The sequence below is a fragment of the Acipenser ruthenus genome, chromosome 24 (genome assembly GCF_902713425.1).
Source record: "Acipenser ruthenus chromosome 24, fAciRut3.2 maternal haplotype, whole genome shotgun sequence".
Classification (NCBI taxonomy): Eukaryota; Metazoa; Chordata; class Actinopteri; order Acipenseriformes; family Acipenseridae; genus Acipenser; species Acipenser ruthenus.
The window spans coordinates 29435467-29456901 of record NC_081212.1 but is presented as its reverse complement, the minus strand read 5'-3'; the positions used below and the strand labels follow the sequence as shown (position 1 = coordinate 29456901).

At 46.3% G+C, this 21435-nt stretch overlaps 1 protein-coding gene across 5 annotated transcripts in view; it reads left to right on the top strand.

Moving 5' to 3' along the window:
* The window catches only part of LOC117429828 (multiple C2 and transmembrane domain-containing protein 2-like), a 48154-nt gene that overhangs the window by 13461 nt on the left and 13258 nt on the right, over positions 1 to 21435 (top strand). For 4 of the 5 annotated variants that reach the window (XM_058999193.1, XM_034049683.3, XM_034049682.3 and 1 more), the window contains 13 exons: positions 7537 to 7679; positions 7887 to 7963; positions 8580 to 8691; positions 8820 to 8858; positions 11409 to 11573; positions 12234 to 12364; positions 12502 to 12685; positions 13146 to 13239; positions 13487 to 13589; positions 13911 to 14013; positions 14127 to 14228; positions 14467 to 14541; positions 15016 to 15135. In XM_058999193.1, the coding sequence (XP_058855176.1) occupies positions 7537 to 7679; positions 7887 to 7963; positions 8580 to 8691; positions 8820 to 8858; positions 11409 to 11573; positions 12234 to 12364; positions 12502 to 12685; positions 13146 to 13239; positions 13487 to 13589; positions 13911 to 14013; positions 14127 to 14228; positions 14467 to 14541; positions 15016 to 15135 (1448 nt within the window). The remainder of the gene's footprint in view (positions 1 to 7536; positions 7680 to 7886; positions 7964 to 8579; positions 8692 to 8819; positions 8859 to 11408; positions 11574 to 12233; positions 12365 to 12501; positions 12686 to 13145; positions 13240 to 13486; positions 13590 to 13910; positions 14014 to 14126; positions 14229 to 14466; positions 14542 to 15015; positions 15136 to 21435) is intronic. The other variant, XM_058999192.1, reaches the window with a different exon arrangement.

The following is a 21435-nucleotide window of genomic DNA, read 5'->3' as shown; positions in this document are numbered from 1 at the left end:
CCCAATGGTCTGCCTCTAATTCATTCCTGTCCTTGATGTATACTGTGTGGATGAGTGCCTGTATATTAGGCAGGTGTGCACCTACACGTATGCATATCCCTTCATTAGATTAATGTATACATTCCATTCTCTAACTGCCTTATACAAGCTTCTGTTTACAGAGGGGCTGTGTCCTATCATATGTTGTGAGACTGTGCATCTGTACACAGGATTAAAGAGCTGTGAGTTTTTATTTGACATTTATGGCAAAGCATGAGCAATTGCTGTTGAATTTTCATTGGTACTGACAAATGCTGCCATCTGTTGGTGATACAAAGATATAACCGCATGATGAAAAAGCCTCCAGTGTTGTGCTGTGAGTGTGTGAGTGTGTATGTGTGTGTGTCTGCTTTGTTTCATTTAAATATCTTACTTGACCTGCACATCAGTGGGGCTTTATTTTAAGAGTTTCCTCTCATCTGATAAAAAATAAATAACTTCTAGTTTGTTATAGGAGGGAAAGAAAACACCTGCTCATTTTACAAAACTAAAACACAAATATGTTACTGTCTAATATAATGCAGCTGTATTCAATGCAGGGTGCTTGTTTCATTGCATACATTGGCATGGCATGTTTAGTGTATCGTGTGTGTGTGTTAATGTTGTGATGCAGGACCAGTCTGGCGCATAACGTTTTGCTTGGATTTGAAGGAAGGATTGTGTTTGCTTACTGGGCGTCCTTGTCTGGAACAACTAGAACAAGCTAATCTCTCACAAACATGTCATCCCAGAGCAAACACTCCCACAGCGTTTCCTGTATTGCACCAGAGCCTGTGTGTGTCTGGGGGTGTACCCAGAGAGCATTGCCTTTCTCTTCTCATTTTCAGATTCCGTGCTTGTGTTCTTCTCTTGTGTATATTCAGGTGGACCAGAGCAAGGTCGAGTAGCCCTGGGAGCTTCGATACATCACACTGGCAATGTTGTTAATGTGAGATGGATTCAATCCATCATCCCCATATTGCTTAGGCTACACTTACTAATAAGTCAGAAGTTCCTGGTTTGGCCTTTTAAACATGTTCACTCTTTGTGGTAGAGACATCTTGTGGTCCTTTTGAGAATGGCAAGCAGAAAGTTTTCCAGTGTTTTAATATTGTTTTATTTAGCTAAATAAAGTGTTTACGTAGTATTCCGAAGGGCTTGCCTGTGGTCGGATCCAAATGCAATATTTGAATCTTCTTGAATTTGTTTTAAGGCATGGAACCTGCTATTTAACACTGTCTTGTGATAATAAAGGCACAAGCGCATCATTCAGTGCCTTCCAATGTAGCCTGCTCTGCTAAGAGTCCCATGTTTCAGGTCTCTCTCTGCTGTGGAGTTTGTTCCCACTCTGTCATTTTCGATTTGCCCTTGGATAGCTGTAGAATTGTGTGCAAACCTGCAGTACCTTTCAGCACAGCAGGATGCTCAGTGATCCAGAGTAAACGCACGGTCTGGCACATGCGTGGGACTGGTTTGCTGGGTAAACAAGCTCTTCAGCTGAGGGGCTTGCAGCTCAGTGAGTTCCACTGTCAGGATACTGTTTACTGTGCCTAGGATGTGGCATCCTACAGATGTCAGGACTGCCCAGTCCCTGACCACATTCCGGCGCCTCCTTAAGACTCACCTCTTCAAAGAGCACCTGTAGAACTCCTCTGTTTGTATCCTGGGACACTATCACCCTTCATGTAAATGTGCTTTATTTTGCTCTTATCAGCCCCCTATTTTACTGCATTTAATCCTGTACTTCAGAATACTGTAATCTGCCAAGTTTTTAACCTGTAGTACTTTGTATTTATTCACATCCTGATGTAACTATCACTATTTAATCATATCCTGATGTAACTATCACTATTACCTGCTGTATTATTGAATTGTGGTTTGTAAAACTTGTACTTTGCTTGAACAAAAGTTATTGTATTTCTTGCTCTTATTGTATTACTTGTATTGTAATGCTTGAAATGTTTTTGCTTACGATTGTAAGTCGCCCTGGATAAGGGCGTCTGCTAAGAAATAAATAATAATAATAATAATAATTGGTTCCAGGTTACTACTGGGACACGTTTCTGTGGTGCACTTGCATGAGCTCCATTCACTCTGTATGCACACGCTTACAGACGTGTGTGCATCTTTATTCAGACCTTGCATTTATCCAGGGGTGTGGATCACTGCAATTATGAATACTGGGGAGAAAGCAAATGCTTCCTCAGGGTTAAAGAGAAGTAGCGGGGTTCTGAGAAACATAGCGTTATACTTCCCCACATGTTGCTACAACTGTTTAAATACTTTATCTGTAGTTTTTCTTTTCATGTTAACATCCCGACAACTTTTTTACACTTTTAACTTTAAAGCCTGTTTCAAAACTCTTTTCAAAATGGTTTGAGATCTGTCCTCTAATTCACTGCCAGAAGATTAAAAAAAATAAAATAACAGCAAGTGCTGTGGCTTCTCTGTTCTGTACATGGATTGTCATTGCTGTGTTATCTGTTTGACAATGTGGGCAATAATCCTTACACTATCAGTGCACTAGAGCGGATATTTTGAGAAGAGCTTTGAAACAGACTTTAAAGTTAGAAGTGTAAAATGTTGTCTAGGATCTTACAATGAAAAGAAAAATGACTGGTACATCATGTAAACAGATGTGCAAAACGTGGGGACGTGGAACGCTGTGTTTTTCAGAAGCGTTTCTTAGTCTTTCACCAGTACAGCCCCTGCTTGATGTTTGTTTGCTGTTGGCTGTTCTTTGTTTTTACGGGCTAGCCCGTGTCTAACCCCTGCTGGTTCACTATGTTGTTACACAGCAGATGAAATTGAATCCACGGATCTTGTGACAGCCCGCTGTGATTCTCCTCCAATGCGTCTGGGATTCACAAAGTTATTCTTGTAGTGGACGGGTGACACACTTGGTTAAGCACAGGCTCTGCTCACTTTATTAATGATGAATGGATTGCCTGTCTGTTCCTGGGATCACCTCCCTCATGGAGTGTGCACAGCAGGTCTGCTCTCCCGGATCGATATCAGTTCAGCGAGATTCAGGAGACGTTTCATTGAGATTCAGGAGATGTTTCATTAGGAACCTGAGTAGAAAACAAGCTTCTCAGACTCTGATCCCACTCTTGTCCCCGTGCAGACCTTGCAGCGCTGGTTACCTTCATGTTCACATTACAGGGCAGAAGCCTGTAATGTGAATGGTCCCACCAGTCGGTAATACTGTATGTGAAAACAACACTTAGAGATTGCCAGTCTTAAATATTTTGGTTGTGTGTCTGTGAGGAGATCTGGCACACATTAACAGTTAACAATACAGATCTCTTGAGATCGGTGCAGCAGTGCTCGACTGGGTCAGGTGAACAGGAGATTAGGGTCTGAAAAGCACTCTACCATTGGGAATGATGTGGAAATAAACTGAGGTGGGCACCACTTTATATTGATGCCAGTTTGTTTTCTCTTGTTGAAATGTGAACCCTGAATACATCATAAGCAAATCAATTGCGGGTACAATTGAGAGTCAGTGACTCTCGGACACAGTGGAGCAGCCACACTGGGACAACCTCTGAAACTTCACTGAAGGTGGCTTGTTAAAAGTATGAACCTCGGGCTAGAATGTGTGTCTTTAAAAATCACCCGAGGGCTAGAGAGTGTGTCTTTGAAAAGCACCCGAGGACTAGAGAGTGTGTTTTGATTTCTAGCGTATGGAAACAAAGCTGTTAAAACATGTGCTTTTAAGCTGGGATATCTCATTTGATACATTCAGACCCTCTTTTCAATGCAGCAGCAGTTGGCTGATTTCCCTCTTATTTCCTTTCAAAAGCTTCCCCTGTCCTCCCTTCCAATCTCACCCTATAGTTAAGATGTTACTTTCCCTGACAAGATGGCAAGGTTTCACAATCACTGCATGCTTCCTGCGTCTCAATTATTTGCCTAACAATTAATGCCATGCCAAAGCCTGACCCTATCCACTGCTATGCGTGTTGAAAAGCAACACTTCATCTGCCCCCCCCCCCCCCCCTTCTCTGCCATTCTGCAATTCCAATCATTAAGGTTCTTAGTCACACCACAGCCTCCCTTCACCCATAGAACAGTTCAAACATTATTTTGCTGTCAAGTTGCCTGGAGGTTTCCACGTCAAGCCCAGCTTGGGAGGCACTGGTGTAAGCCTTGGCTGCTTTTTGGAGATCTTTATTTGGGGAAAAAAAAGCTGCCAAGCCTGACAGCTGGTCACCACGGAGTCTTTGTGATCAGATTTAGGCCTCCCTGTGTGTGTGTTTTTTTTTTTTTTTTACATTTTTCTCTTTTACCACCATTCTATCTGACCGTATAAATTAAGCGAGGCTGCTTTCTTTTCAGGCAGTCGGCTTGGCTAAGGGCACACGAAGCTGCCCCCAGTGTGAGTGAGTCCTGCTAGCGGGGAGAGGGGAGAGTCCTGCTAGCGGGGAGAGGGGAGAGTCCTGCTAGCGGGGAGAGGGGAGAGTCCTGCTAGCGGGGAGAGGGGAGAGTCCTGCTAGCGGGGAGAGGGGAGAGTCCTGCTAGCGGGGAGAGGGGAGAGTCCTGCTAGCGGGGAGAGGGGAGAGTCCTGCTAGCGGGGAGAGGGGAGAGTCCTGCTAGCAGGGAGAGGGGAGAGTCCTGCTAGCTGGGGAGAGGGGAGAGTCCTGCTAGCGGAGAGAGGGGAGAATCCTGCTAGCGGGGAGAGGGGAGAGTCCTGCTAGCTGGGGAGAGGGGAGAGTCCTGCTAGCTGGGGAGAGGGGAGAGTCCTGCTAGCGGGGAGAGGGGAGAGTCCTGCTAGCGGGGAGAGGGGAGAGTCCTGCTAGCGGGGAGAGGGGAGAGTCCTGCTAGCGGGGAGAGGGGAGAGTCCTGCTAGCTGGGGAGAGGGGAGAGTCCTGCTAGCGGGGATAGGGGAGAGTCCTGCTAGCGGGGAGAGGGGAGAGTCCTGCTAGCGGGGAGAGGGGAGAGTCCTGCTAGCGGGGAGAGGGGAGAGTCCTGCTAGCGGGGAGAGGGGAGAGTCCTGCTAGCTGGGGAGAGGGGAGAGTCCTGCTAGCGGGGATAGGGGAGAGTCCTGCTAGCGGGGAGAGGGGAGAGTCCTGCTAGCGGGGAGAGGGGAGAGTCCTGCTAGCGGGGAGAGGGGAGAGTCCTGCTAGCGGGGAGAGGGGAGAGTCCTGCTAGCGGGGAGAGGGGAGAGTCCTGCTAGCGGGGAGAGGGGAGAGTCCTGCTAGCGGGGAGAGGGGAGAGTCCTGCTAGCAGGGAGAGGGGAGAGTCCTGCTAGCTGGGGAGAGGGGAGAGTCCTGCTAGCGGAGAGAGGGGAGAATCCTGCTAGCGGGGAGAGGGGAGAGTCCTGCTAGCTGGGGAGAGGGGAGAGTCCTGCTAGCTGGGGAGAGGGGAGAGTCCTGCTAGCGGGGAGAGGGGAGAGTCCTGCTAGCGGGGAGAGGGGAGAGTCCTGCTAGCGGGGAGAGGGGAGAGTCCTGCTAGCGGGGAGAGGGGAGAGTCCTGCTAGCTGGGGAGAGGGGAGAGTCCTGCTAGCGGGGATAGGGGAGAGTCCTGCTAGCGGGGATAGGGGAGAGTCCTGCTAGCGGGGAGAGGGGAGAGTCCTGCTAGCTGGGGAGAGGGGAGAGTCCTGCTAGCGGAGAGAGGGGAGAATCCTGCTAGCGGGGAGAGGGGAGAGTCCTGCTAGCTGGGGAGAGGGGAGAGTCCTGCTAGCTGGGGAGAGGGGAGAGTCCTGCTAGCGGGGAGAGGGGAGAGTCCTGCTAGCGGGGAGAGGGGAGAGTCCTGCTAGCGGGGAGAGGGGAGAGTCCTGCTAGCGGGGAGAGGGGAGAGTCCTGCTAGCGGGGAGAGGGGAGAGTCCTGCTAGCTGGGGAGAGGGGAGAGTCCTGCTAGCGGGGAGAGGGGAGAGTCCTGCTAGCTGGGGAGAGGGGAGAGTCCTGCTAGCTGGGGAGAGGGGAGAGTCCTGCTAGCTGGGGAGAGGGGAGAGTTCTGCTAGCGGGGAGAGGGGAGAGTCCTGCTAGCTGGGTAGAGGGGAGAGTCCTGCTAGCGGGGAGAGGGGAGAGTCCTGCTAGCTGGGGAGAGGGGAGAGTCCTGCTAGCGGGGAGAGGGGAGAGTCCTGCTAGCGGGGAGAGGGGAGAGTCCTGCTAGCGGGGAGAGGGGAGAGTCCTGCTAGCGGGGAGAGGGGAGAGTCCTGCTAGCTGGGGAGAGGGGAGAGTCCTGCTAGCGGGGAGAGGGGAGAGTCCTGCTAGCTGGGGAGAGGGGAGAGTCCTGCTAGCGGGGAGAGGGGAGAATCCTGCTAGCGGGGAGAGGGGAGAGTCCTGCTAGCGGGGAGAGGGGAGAGTCCTGCTAGCTGGGGAGAGGGGAGAGTCCTGCTAGCTGGGGAGAGGGGAGAGTCCTGCTAGCGGGGAGAGGGGAGAGTCCTGCTAGCGGGGAGAGGGGAGAGTCCTGCTAGCGGGGAGAGGGGAGAGTCCTGCTAGCGGGGAGAGGGGAGAGTCCTGCTAGCGGGGAGAGGGGAGAGTCCTGCTAGCGGGGAGAGGGGAGAGTCCTGCTAGCTGGGGAGAGGGGAGAGTCCTGCTAGCGGGGAGAGGGGAGAGTCCTGCTAGCTGGGGAGAGGGGAGAGTCCTGCTAGCTGGGGAGAGGGGAGAGTCCTGCTAGCTGGGGAGAGGGGAGAGTCCTGCTAGCGGGGAGAGGGGAGAGTCCTGCTAGCTGGGTAGAGGGGAGAGTCCTGCTAGCGGGGAGAGGGGAGAGTCCTGCTAGCGGGGAGAGGGGAGAGTCCTGCTAGCGGGGAGAGGGGAGAGTCCTGCTAGCTGGGGAGAGGGGAGAGTCCTGCTAGCTAGGGAGAGGGGAGAGTCCTGCTAGCTAGGGAGAGGGGAGAGTCCTGCTAGCTGGGGAGAGGGGAGAGTCCTGCTAGCGGGGAGAGGGGAGAGTCCTACTAGCTGGGGAGAGGGGAGAGTCCTGCTAGCGGGGAGAGGGGAGAGTCCTGCTAGCGGGGAGAGGGGATTAGTCACTGGTTGCTTCTGGTTTTATTGGCATTGTTCTTTGGCCCTGTTGCTGGCAAGAGGACTTTTCATATTATAGCCCGCTGTATCTTTTTAAAATGTTATTACGAGATACGATTTGAATTAACCCAGCAGGGTTCACTGTGGAGACACAGTTCTGTACCTTCCTGTACTGTCTAAGAGCATGCAGCAGGGAGGTGCTATGGAGCAAAGCAGGGTATTTATTTTAATTTTTTCTGTTGTGATCAATTTAAGATGCAATACAAACTCTACTGCCTATTTCATATGCAAGCATCCAAAAAGCTATGCCGCCACAGCCATTGAGCCTGGGCTGTTAGGTATCATACAGACCTGTGTTTCTTTCTCGGATAAACAACTGGAAATATATCATACAAAAATACCCTCGACTCAGCTGTGTTGAGTTATTCTCCAATGTCTGCCGTGTTAAATGTAACTTTTCAGAGATATGTATGTATGTTGGTACGTAGGTAGGTACGTACGTATGTATTTCACTGTATGATTCCTGCTCCTTTCCTCCCCTCCACAGGCACCAGTGATCCCTATGTCAAGTTTAAACTGGACGGGAAAACCCTTTACAAGAGCAAAGTTGTGTACAAGAATCTCAACCCAGAGTGGAATGAATCGTTTTCTGTACCAGTTAGGAACCTGGACCAGAAAATGTATATCAAGGTAACGTCCGCTGCAGTTTAACATGCGGCACTCCAGGGGAAGTGTTGGCTTTGAAATGCTGGTCCCTCTTCAGTGGTGTTATGATGTGTGGGGCAGCATGATCACAAGTCGAATTGATGTTTATCTGTGTTGAATTTCCTTCGTTTTTATCAATGTATTGATGAATCATTGTTCTGAGTATTTTTTCCCCTCCTGCACTGGATTCAGGTGTATGACCGGGACCTGACCACCGACGATTTCATGGGTTCGACCGACATCACCCTGAGTGACCTGGAACTGGACAGGTGAGCGAGAGAGAGAGAGAGCGCAGAGGGGGGCGCGTACCTCTCGGAGCTTTACAAACTGTTACTAAATGTTGCTCTAAGTACCACACACAATTGCTTTCATATGTTTATCCTGCCCAGGGTGATGAAATGAACCGTCTGAGACTGCCTTGCATTGTCTTCAGAGTACATCTGCATTTTCCAAAATTCCTACCTGCTGCAATACAAAAGGAGTCTCTCAGCCTCTTTGCTGTGTACGCTTTTAAGAGCTGGCAGATTGAAAGAAGTTCTGATACTGTATATAGAGGACTGCCACTTGAAATTTCTTTGTATCGGATGGGAATGATGTTGCATTACAAAAGAGCTATACGGTGTAATGCTTCATATTTAACTACTGTGTATATTAATAACAGCAAGCCCACTCTGAACTAGTCCACTAGGGCGTCGCCGCTCTGGCCTCTTGTGAAGTAGAGCTTGTATTATTGAGCACCCTGTAGGATATTCTTTGCTTCTTGGTATTAGAGCATGCTGGTGTACTCTGAAGGGCAGTGCAGTGCAGTGTGAATGTTGTCATGATGTTCTGGAACGCACACCCTCTCTGTTCAGGAGGTTCCACTCTGTCTCCTCTCTCACGCAGGACTGTGGAGAAGGTTCTGCCCTTGAACGACCCAAACAGCTTGGAGGAGGACATGGGTGGGATTGTGCTGGACCTCTACCTGTCCATCAACAGCCAAGAGAGAAAGAGTCCGGTAAGAAAGCAAATACACATAAAGAAATGTATGGAATAAATAGATACATAAAGAATACACAGGGAAAAAAATAAACCCGCTTTGTCTCTCTCCTCCTTTTCCTCTGCCATGCTCACTGTGACGACCAGAAGTGGAGGAGCCAAAGGAAGCGAGGGAGCAGCACAAAGGTAGAGTACGGGCTGACTGGAAAAGGGTTCGATCGCTAACAATCCTTATGCATATCTGTGTAAGCCATTTCAGCATTTACTGCACTTCTTACTACTTGAAACATAGCCTACATACCTAAAGGGAAAGCCTGAAATGACATTGATTGTCTATGCAACAGCTACCTCGTGTAGTTCCAATGTGAGGAACTTTTCTAATAAAGAATAGAGTTCAGCTGACAGCTGGCATTTTGTAGTGTTCACATTTGGACACCAGGGGGCAGTAGTTCACCATGTCTCAAATGGATGCACTGGATATTAAGGGAAAACAAGTTTCTGGAGCAGTGTAGTCTGTAAGCAAGGTGAATACAGAACTGTGTGGGAATGTGAACTCCTTTTTCAACCTTGGTCAAGGAGACACGTCTCCCAAAATACCTCTCCTCTCTCTCTCTCTCTCTCTCTCTCTCTCTCTCTCTCTCTCTCTCTCTCTCAGAACTTGTTCAAACCGGGTTTGAAAGCCTTCCGTCACTGTTGAAGTCCATTGCACCCTGGTGCATGTTTTTGTGGTAAAGTCCAAAACATGTACCTTATTGCACACTGACTGTTTGATATAGTGACCAGTATTCCCATTCCTGGGTGCTACTTCTGGGGTCAGTCTCCCAAATATCCCAATACTGTTCATGACTGATGCAAGCAGAGGTGCAACACCATAATAACAGATTGGTGTTATTTAAAATGAACAAAGTTCAAAGCAGAGCAGCGTTTCGGCCAGACGGCCTTCATCAAGCTCTTTTCATGGTGAAGTACCAGAAGATATTGAGCTTCACTGAAGTGTATTTAATTGTCTAAGACATGTGTTTTAATGGATAGGTGAATGTTAATGTGTGCTCTTCTTTGGAGCTGCATCTGTCTATCAGCTCTGCTCCTTGTTTGGGAAACTTCCTGGCACTGCAGTTGTGCTCTTGCAATGAAAATGCATTGTTTGGGTCACATGCTGAGGGCTGCTCTGAATGAGCTGACTATGAACATGTCTGGTGGTGGAGGCACCAGTTTAACCCTAAAGGCATTCCAGCTCTCTGCACAGTCCTCCCAAGGGGGGAGTGATCTGACAGCGATCCAGTAGGGAGCTGTGATGTTACGGAACAACACCCTGGTTGAGTTTCAATAAAACGCTCTGAAACGAAAGCCCTGTTTGATCTGAATCTCTCAATGACAGCACTGAATCAGTAAGGTGTGTGTGTGTGTGCGTGGCAGCGCTTATTTATACAATTCCTTCCACTTTTCTTGGCATCGGTTTCATTTGAGATGTCATGTTTCCCTCGGGGTGGGGGGGTGGGAGAGGACTCACTTTCTGTGATTCTGTTTCAGTTGGATGGTTTCGATATGAAAAGCTGATAATTCCCAGGGATAACGAGCAATAATCCAGATGTTGGGATGTAATATCACAGCTGTGGATGGACAGAGCTGCAGAACCAGCCCTGGTTTGAGCTCATTGCTCTGCACCCCTGCTGCTCCACCATATGGAAGCAATCCCCGGCCCTCTTTTATAACCCAGAATAGACTTTCTTTTTAGGGGCCTCCCGGAGCTAAGTGGGATTGTTTTACGAGACGCACAGATAGAAGTGGATCCAAGATAAACACTGTGGATGACAGCACTTGGCTCGCTGGATACTTTTTTTAAAGGGGTATTTATAGAGGTGCTGTCATTTATTTTAGGTTAATGCAAGTCTTTGTGATGTTCTTTGATCCCCACTAGAAGTTACTCCCACATTTCTATATCCTAATGGGAAGTAGATACGGGTTAGAGGCAGGGGGTGTGGCGGCTGGCTTTTTGAAGCTGTAATGTAGCCAGGGTAGAGGAGAATCAAAGGAGCTCCAGCAGACTAGAGCTCTGGATCTTAATCACGGAGAGGGTTATGTCGCCTCTTGTGTGGTGGTTGTTCTTGTTGCTGTTATTATTTGAAGTCATTTTGCACAGGACATCTCTATCGAAAGCAGGGCTCTTATACTGTACAAGGGCCGTGTCTCAGTGCTGGGAGAGGGAGGGAGGGAGGGAGGTGTGGAAGCAGCCCACACATGCATTGCTGAGGGAAGGGAGGGAGGGAGAAAGGGAGGTGTGGAAGCAGGCCACACATGCAGTTAAGGTGTGTCGGAGTTCACATTTTCTTATCTACAGTAGGTTCCCCGACTGTTCAGTTTTCTACCCTACGAACACAACTGATAAGTAAAAAGAATAGGAATTAGTAGCATAACTGACAATGATCTTCTGAACCATCCAAGTTAAACGAGTTTACCTGCAAATCTACCCAACCTAATTTTGTCTTCCTCTTTTCTTTTCTCTCTCTTCCTTTCTAGCTCCTCCTCCTATTCCACCCCTCCTCACATTTCCCACCTTTTCACATCTGTATCTACTGATAACCGGCCTGCAATGAACACATCATAACAATGTGTGCCGTTAATGCCTATTCCCATTCCTGTTCCAGTTGAAATGGTAATCACATCTCACAGTCTGGATCATAAAACTCAACAAGCCCCCGATTGTAACTGTGTGCTTGTTTGCTGTTTGTTTTGCAGCCGAATTCACAGCAGAATGGCAGCCGGCTGGTGGACACGCTGCACAAGAGCCAGCTGTGGACTGGGGTGGTGTCCATCACCCTGGTGGAGGGGCGGGGCCTGCAGGAGGGCGTTGGCGAGTTCTTCATTCGCTTTAAACTGGGTGATCAGAAATACAAGAGCAAGGTGCTTACAAACGACTGCCATGAGGATGAGGAGAAGGAGGGGGAGGAGCAGAAAATAAGCCTCCTCAAATAATGGCCTTCCTGCTGTAAATGGTTCTGCACCAAGTTCACAAACGTACTGGAAAATAAAGAAAAACCAGCAAGATTTATATTGGCAAAAAGGTTTTATTTTGGGCATCGTCGCAAATCAACATGTTTTATTTTCAAAAATTAATCCAGCAGGACACTGTCAACAAAGCGATTTTGTGTTTTGTTTTTTTTCTTCAAAAATAATTGTGACATGTTTTTGCATGGAGGTCATTGTTGGGTTGCACGGCACAGGGTGACTCCCAGAGCCAGGCATGCCCAGAGATCATCTCTGTTATTTCCAGGACCCCTTTGCATCATGAGTTAGGACACTTTGTACATCTCAAGCCACTGTATAAGATTTGTTTCCCATGTATGTATGTTCTTTTACATCTGCATTAAGGGTAATTAGAATTGCAGAACATTGACTTGCTGCTCCTGGAAGAATAGAAGCATAGCTTCACACACTGGATATGAGTCCTTACTGCAGGGAGAATTATCATCAGACAGGGGTTACATTTATAGTGTATACATACAAATATAAAGATCCCTAGTCATAAATGTGGCTCCTTCTATTTTTCATTTGTATTTGTAGACCCTGAATAAATGTCCCAACCCCCAGTGGAGAGAGAAGTTTGATTTCAACCACTTCCAGGAGAGGCAGGCTATGCTGGAGATCGAGATTTGGGGGAAGGAAGGCAGGAGATTTGAAGAGTGCTTCGGAAGGTAAGTGTGTTTGCTCCTTCACCACTTTCCACGAGCGGATATGGGACCGAATGGGGGCCTCGACACCTGAATCTGCCTCCGCTTGCATGGATCACCTGGCAGTATTGTAGGTAACCTGCATCTTCTCATCTGGACAGGTGCAATGTGGATCTGGCTATGCTGCCTGGGGGCCAGACCAATGTGCTGGAGCTGCCCCTGGATGCTCAAGGGACAGTGATTACTCTGGTTTCCCTTAAACCCTGCTCTGGGGTCTCTATCTCTGACCTGGGTGCCTGTCCCCTGGATGATCCCAAAGAGAGAAATCAGATACTGGAGAGATACGTAAGTACTGAGAGGTCAGTCCTTTAACACTGAGGAACTGTATGCTTGTCTAGGATAGAGAACACTGCAGATCACTCTAGTAGTATAGGAAAGAGAACTCCACTCAACACTGCAGAGCGCTCTAGAAGTATAAGAAAGAGAACCAGTATTTGTATTTATTACCATTTGTATTTCTTTTTCAGTATAAGACACTGAATGAGTTGTCCTCGGTTGGTCTTTCTCAACAGAAACTTCATGTCGACAGTTAACACAACTTTTGTTACTGTTTACCGCCCCTGTCCTGATTTTTTTGCAGTCAGAGTTTTTGTTTTTGATTTTAGTTGATATATCTGATGTGGGTCTCACCCACTCAAAGAAGACTCAAGTAATACTGTGCTTTTGTAACATGTTTTCTTTCTGCTGAAGATTTATAGAATGACCCTGAAGATAATTACTTTTGCATATCTTTGTTTTTCTCTAGCATATAAAGAACTCCTTGCAGAATTTAAAGGATATTGGCTTTCTCCAAGTAAAAGTGCTAAACGCTGTGGATCTCATTGCTGCTGATTTTGTAGGTACTCTATCTCCTTTTATTAGAGGTGGTGTGAATGAAGTTAACACTACACTGCAACTTTCATGGAAGTACTCTGCCACTTCCTGTGTTGCAGGCAAAAGGATCCTACCTGACCCTGCACTGTGCAACATGGGACACAGTGGAGGGGAGGGTATTATAAACTGTAACACAGGAAGTGAATTTATAGCATGATTGAGCCTGAAAAACAAAAAAGATTTGAAATTTCAAAGCTGCTGCTTTCTTTGCAGGGAAAAGTGATCCCTTCTGCATGCTGGAGCTGGGGAATGACCGGTTACAGACCCACACGATCTACAAGAACCTCAACCCCGAGTGGAATAAAGTCTTTACATTGTAAGTTACACAACCTGCTTACTTTGTGGCCTTTTCTATTACTTAGGGGTCTATAAGTAAACTCACTAGTGGCAGATTTGTGAATGGGGCTGGTTATCTGTAAACTGGTGATACTGCTGTATTTTCCAACAGCACTAATACATTGCCAGTGCTAATCTTCTGTGTTCTGTGTTATCAAAGGTGTTCACTCTCCTTTGCAGCCGTGCAGCCATTACTCGGAGTGGCATTGTGGCCCTTAAAAAAAGTACAATTGCAATTGTAAAGCCTGTGGGAATTGATGGTAAAGCAGAACACTCACCTGGACCGTGTTATTGATTTCAGCCCCATCAAAGATATCCACGATGTTCTGGAGGTGACCGTTTTGGATGAAGACGGAGACAAACCGCCCGATTTCCTCGGCAAAGTGGCCATCCCTTTACTCTCTGTAGGTGCTTTTCTTCTCCTCTTACACACCTGGCCTTTTACTGTATACCTTTGTTAACCCAATGAGTGATGATGGTCCTGTCCATGTTCTGAACTCTCTTTACTTAATTCTAGGTAAGGAACGGTCAGTCCAGTGCCTTCATGCTGAAGAATAGGGACTTGGGTGCACCAACGAAAGGCGTTATCTTTTTGGAGATGGAGGTCTTTTATAACCCGGTAAGTGGAAAAATTGAATCTGTGTTTCCCCTTGAAAAACATTGTGGTGCCAGGCAAAGCAATGGGCCACAGTGGTACTTTCACTGAGATATAATAGTACATGAGCAGTGGGTCTGTTTGACTTTGAAATCTCCACACAAAGCCTTCGTTCTTGAGCCCTAGATTAGTGCGGTCAGGAGCCCCTGCTTTGCGTGAGTCTCTTAATTGGTTTGATGGTGTTCATAATTATGTTCCTTAGGTGAAAGCAGGCATCCGCACCTTCACACCGCAGGAGACCAGACTCATTGAGGATAATCCCAAATTTTCCAAAAAGGTTTGTATTACTTCCCGTTATTGGGTGGTTGTGAACCACAAGCCAGCCCTGTGTTAGGGAGAGGCATGGGTCTAGGGTTGCTGTGATCTGGCTGCTCTTCATCTCTTCTGACCTTGCACAGGCAGCTTGTCAGTATGATCATACTGTGTAGCCTCACCACGTGTGTTTCATTTGCCCCAGGTCAGTAGTGTCTGGAGGTCCAAGGGCTGTGTGTTGTGGTCTGTCCCAGTCGTGCTCCTTTTGGATATCTGTAAGCATCACAGAAGTCACTGTTGAACGGTGAATTGAGGAAGGGGTTTGAACAAGAAGCAAATTCAAAACTGAGCTGGATATCCCTTAGTACACACTTCATTTGCACTGTCATGATGCAGGATGGTCACGTTGAACAAAGTACAGTAGCTCCAGTTGCTCGCAGATCCGCCAAACACCAGCCTAACCTTGACAATTCTTTCCCCTCCCCGTTTGTGTTCTCAGATATTAACGAGGAATGTTGATCGTGTTAGGAAAATCACTGTGGCCATATTGAATACGATCCGGTATATTAAAAGCTGCTTTCAGTGGGAATCTACACCAAGGAGTTTAATATCCTTCCTGGTAAGTGATTTAGGTTTCCCCCTGGTTAACTGTCACTGCAATCTTTTTATCTTTTTAAATGCAGTTCACATTGGAGGAGTCTGCAGCTGCTCCTGTCCCACCTCTCCATGCCAAAGGGAATTCAGAAAGTGTAGAATTGGCCACACATGCGACAACTTGTAAAAAAAACGAAAAAACGAAATCTTAAGTGTTGTTGTCTCAGAGTGCCTTTTCTTCTTCTTTTTTTTTTTTTTTTTTTTAATAATCTCCCTGATCGCTGATCCTTTCAGAGCACCCCTTGTTTGGCGTGCCTGCAATGTGCATTGGAGAATTGGGCCCAGACAGGCAGGCAAGCCAGCAGCCCCTCTATCACTGTGACCTGAGCACGCTCCCAGACATTGCCTATAATTATATCCACCGCAGGTGACGGAGACGGGAGAGATTTGGGTTTAATTTTAGCTACCTGATCCTGGGGGTTTGTGAAAAGAAGCGTGCGTTTGTGGTCTGTTAAAAATTTACCGAGGTGCATTGTTCAGTGTAATGAGATTTTTTTTTTTTTTAACAATTACTGCTTCCTCTCCAGCTTCTGTCTTTTGATGTCTGTGCGATGGAAGCATTACATAGTGTCTCTGATTTTTATTATTTTTTTATGGTGCAGTTTTATAACTCTGCAGCTTCAGCACTGTTTTAAATCACGTAGAAACCTAGACTGGCCCTGGATTCCCAGGGGCCCCTTTTGCACAGTCGTATATTGTCTGTCATTTTAAAAAGATAACAATTCAATTTTTTTTTGATCTGCATATTAGATTTTACAATGCTCTTAAAAAAAAAAAAAAAAAAAAAAAAAAGTCGGTTCTTATGTCAGCTGACTTTCAAATGCAGCTTTCTCTGTTAACGTTTTTGATTTCTGCAGGTGTACTTTATTAAACCTGTAGTGCATAGTCTTGTGATGGAATACCGATTTTGGTGTTAAACAGGTCCGGGTTCCAGCTGGTGCTAATACCAGAGGCCTTGCATGTGTGTGGGAGCGCTCAGGGTTGATCAAGACTTCTCATCTGCATTGCACACTTTTAATCCTTCTTGTAGCTAACTCTTACTGGCTTTCAGCTCAATTCTGTAACGTTGTGGAGGTCTAACTTGTCTATTGTCTTTGGTTTTGTCATTCCAGAAAGTCACGTCCATTTTTCTGGGGGGAGGGTTGTTAACTTCAGCTCGCAGGGGGGGTGGTGGTGGTACTTTGTAACAGTCTGCTTGATTACAAATCCTGTATTGGAATATGATACAAGTGGGGTGTAAAATACAACCTTACACACTGTACAGCAATGAACACATCTGGAAGCTTTAGGCCATTACAATCTAAGAACTTTCTTCTTTTTCATGCTACTGAAATGGGAATAATCATCAGTACAGTGAGCTTAAAAATCTGCAGTAGACTATCTCTCCAAACCTTGAGCCACATACTGTACACTGCTGTCACAAGCAACGCTAGTGCCTCAGCTCCAAGGCTAATCAGTGGGCAGCAGTGTGGAGTAGTGGTTAGGGCTCTGGACTCTTGACCAGAGGGTTGTGGGTTCAATCCCCAGTGGGGGACACTGCTGTTGTACCCTTGAGCAAGGTACTTTACCTAGATTGCTCCAGTAAAAACCCAACTGTATAAATGGGTAATTGTATGTAAAAATAATGTGATATCTGTATAATATGAAATAAGGTATAATGTGATATCTTGTAACAATTGTAAGTCACCCTGGATAAGGGCGTCTGCTAAGAAATAAATAATAATAATAATAATAATCATCTGCAATGGTAAAGCAGCGTGCCACCCCGTGTGTTAATGAAGGGAAAGGCTCTCCTATATTCCTGTCTTTAGGCAGTCGGAAGAAGGGAACTGTGTCAGACTGGCAGATGGTCTCTCCTTGCTTCTCAGAAGTGTAGCTAATATAATTGGAGCCTTTCTCTCCGCTGTTTCTGTGGCCCAGTTCGTGTTCACTGTGCCAGGGCTGTTACACTATTAAACAGGTATGAAGCCAAGTCTTCAAGGTTGTATAAGGTGTTGATTGTGGAGCCGGGTCCCTGTGCTTAGCTTGTTCATCCACCACTTCTGTGATTTGTAATGGAAGCATTGACATGCAGGGTCTGTTCATGGACACCATGCAGCATGGCCCATGAGCCTGGTTATCATGGACTAACCTGTGATGGTGGATAGGACAACACAACCACTGACTGGCTGTTCATTAGGTGTGGCTTCGGAGTGCAAACTGTTTAATCTCCGTGGATCAGTGGTAAAGAGGGTAAACATAGAAGATAAATACAACAAGTCCTGCATTGTAAGGAAGAGCGTGTTAATAATTAACAGATACATTCACTGCCTTTCGGTATTAGATTGGGATTTTGTAACTGATGTGCCATTCATTGTCAACCATGGATCCAGATGTGAAAAAAGGTACTGTGTAATTGAGAAGTGCAATTGAAATGGTTATGCAACCACCACTCCTTAACTAAAAACAAAAAAGGATTGAAGCACGTAAACTTTCTTTTCCCTCATTATAATATCTGAACAAGTCAAAGTGCTGTACAGTTAAGATTTGACAACTGCATGTTATTCTGTACAGGAAAAAAGTGGGATACCGTGACAGCTTAGAAGGAAGCTTAATAAACCTGTCCATTTGAATGTGTTTTTTTTATCCATCCTGAGCAAGCTGAGTTTTATATACATGATCAGCATCAGCTCTGCAAATGGGTCAAATAAAGTTCTGTCCTGCACTAAACACAGCGGCCTGCAGGTGGAACCAAAGGATTATGAATTGTGTGGGTAGAAGCAGCTTCTCGGTTCAGGATCGGAGCTGGACCAAGGCTCTGGATATACCAAGGGACCGCAGAGACGGGAGAGTTGTGTCATTTTAGCAGAAGACGATCCAGATTCTGTTTTCGCTCATTAATGCTGACCTCTGCAAAGCACTGTAAATGAGGTGGACTTATGTTACTCTAGTACAGCACAAACGAAACAAAAAATATGCAAGGTGGGACCTGCTTGTGTTTTATGGGTGTAGTTTTTGCATTAAGATGTGCTTAATAGATTGCTTGAGGGTGTCCTCTTTTGACCCAGTCCAATTAGTTTTTTCTACTAACTCTACATGTGGAAGTGCTGGTGCCGCTGTTTGAGGAATGTTTCTTTATCTGCATTGGCTCGGGGTGCAGGGCTGGACTAGGCACATGTTCCCATACACAGCTCCTGGGTCAGTCAGGGTGGATGGAATTGAGTCTCCCATATGGAACTCTGTGAACCCTGCCCCTCTGTGTGTGCAGAGCTGCAGTGACAGGGAGAGGGTCTGGTGTCTGATCATCGCCTGGGAGCTAACGCTCCCCACACGGATTAAACACCCTCGCGAGCGACACAAACGCTTCCTCGAAGAGTCCAGAGGTGACAGTCTGTGTGGCTGCCATCCTCTGACAGCCACCAAGGGGCCCATCTGCCTTCCTTGAGTCGACTACATTAAGCAGCCTAACTAGTGACGAGGAGACAGTTTCTCCCTCAGCTATAGTATTTGTTCTCTTTTAAAAGATTGGAATTTCTCATGTATTGAATGTGGTTGTACTGTTCTCCTGTTTTTCTGCACCATCGCTACCCTACACTGTACCCTGCCCTGCAAAGCAATCAGATGTCGACTTTACTTCGCCGTCACCCTTGAAAACATTCTTCACGCAGGCTTTAACCGTCCCAATTGTACGACAAATTCCATGTCTCATTGCTTCAAACCTCGTTCCTGCCAGTACAAAGCTGTCATCCCTGCCACTAGCCCCTAGCCAGACGTTAACTTCAAGCTCGGCTGGGGGAAAAAAAAAAAAGGCAGACATGAGCATCGCAGCCACAGGGGCCTTTGATTCATTATTCATATCCTTCTTCTTTTTGTTTTTAATTGAGGAAGCATTACAGATTACACCAACCGTCCTTGATTTCACCCGGAAAAGTGTATCTGGATTCGAGCGACGATTATGCAAGATTTCTTCTTCTTCTCTCTCTCTGTCTCTTTCTGTCTGTATATACATTTTTTGTTATCCCCCTCTGGTGAGCCTGGAGTCAGCCTTGTTAAACTTGCTTTGCTGTGTTTCCTTAATCTGCAGCAGTCAGGCTGGCACTTCCTCCACAGCTCCATTCCCAGGCACCCGGAAGGCATGATTTCTCGTTGCAGAAACCAGCTTTGAGTGAAACGCTTCTTTAAAAAAGCAATTTAAGAGCGAGGTGTTTTAGAATCTCACTTTCCTACACTTTTTTTTTTTTTTTGTATTTTTTATTAAGCCGGTGCTGTAGTAGTAGTTTGATGTGTTCTGTTTCCTTAAAGCCAAGCTGGTTTGATGTACTGGGGCAGCAGTATCCACACAGCCCTGGCATGTGCTTCAGGCCGTCACTAAAGAGAGGCTAGAGAGGAGTGCCACTAGGATTTGGTCTTTTTGTGAGAGTCGTGCATGGTATTACTGTGAGTCGTGCATGGTATTACTGTGAGTCGTGCATGGTATTACTGTGAGTCGTGCATGGTATTACTGAGAGTCGAGCATGGTATTACTGTGAGTCGTGCATGGTATTACTGAGAGTCGTGCATGGTATTACTGAGAGTCGTGCATGGTATTACTGAGAGTCGTGCATGGTATTACTGAGAGTCGTGCATGGTATTACTGAGAGTCTTGCATGGTATTACTGAGAGTCGTGCATGGTATTACTGAGAGTCGAGCATGGTATTACTGAGAGTCGTGCATGGTATTACTGGGATGGTAAGGGTTTACTCTTGTCTATGAGCTGTTACAGATAGGACAGGCTTTTTTATCCTAAACACTAAGATTTTAAAAAGCATGATACATTTAATAATCTAAAGGAATTTTTCCAGATGCTGGTGCAAAGCATACATTTTGTAATATAGAGCTAAGTTTTAGCTCTCTATATATATCTGTCTATCCACTTGAAATCTAGAATTGAGAAAATAATAGAATAAAAGAATTATCCAGCCCCCATTCTTGTTTCACAGATAAAATATTTCCGGGTCCACGAGGCACACTCGCGCAACATCTGATCTGTGTTTGGTGATCAAACATTGTGCAACACGCCTCTCCACTTGGAAATTGTGTCAATGACCAGCTAATTAAAAAGGGGGATTATTTCCAGTATAAATTTACAACCGAGACACTGACAGGCTCCAAATCCCTTTTGTCTTTATTCACTACGCTTTCTGGCAATAAAACATGAACCATTTAGCAAGATATTAGTTACGTCTCTGTTCTGCAAACTACCAGCAAATGCAAGGCAGAGACGGGGCTCCCATGCTTGTGCACAGTAATGAAGGGTGTCCGACTTGTTTTGCAGAATTTAAGCCTGAAAGGAGAGATGCAATGGGCTTTCCAGATGTTCCCAGCTTTGTTTTTATTAGCATTGTAAAACCTGCTCATCTGACCCGCCACGCTGCATCACAGAACACAGGGCGATTCTGACAGGCTTGCTTTATAGTCTCATTTAAGCACACGGCTTAAACACAACAAATGACATTCTTTTTTTAAAAAAAATTTAATGCCATTACCTCTTTCCCAAGCCATGCACAGTTATCTCAATTTGCATTAACGCTCCATTACGAATCCCTGTGACAGATGTACTTCCTCAGCTACCCGGGTGGAGATGAATATGGTCCTGGGTTAGACTCTCAGAATGATGTAGATCAGGCAATTAGACCCTGCTAGTTAATATAGCTGCGTTTGCATTGGGGCACAGGGTTCAAATTCCCAGCTGGGTTTTAAGTCGGTCTAGGAGCATGTTTAAAATGAATACTCCGGGGAAGACGAGCTACCTGTCCAAAAGAGTTGTTAATTCCTCTGTGGTGAGAACAAGTGCCCTGCGGGAGCAGACAGTGTCTCCAGCTGGAATAGAAATGGCTGCCCCCCGCAATGTGCAAGGCTTGGGACGGTCTGCTCAGAATCTGCACCACACCACTTGCTTTCTGATTCGTTATTCCAGTGCAGTACAGTAGAATGGGGCTTTTCTCTTCAGCCTACACCACTGATAAAGAGTATATTTACAGGGTATCTGCTGCAGAAGCTTTTTATTGTATTGCGATTTTAGCTTTTATCTGCCTTCACTGGCAGTTACCTGCATAACCGTAAGAAAGCTGTAGCTGTTTTAAATGCTTCACATTGGCCCATTTAATTGGGTTCCCCGCAATCATTCTTTTAAGAGTCTGTTCAGAAGCATGTAATAGTTGATGATGTAATAGTTTGTAAGCATGCAATAAAGAGTGATACAGCAAACACACACACACACACACACAACGGGATATTAACCAGGTA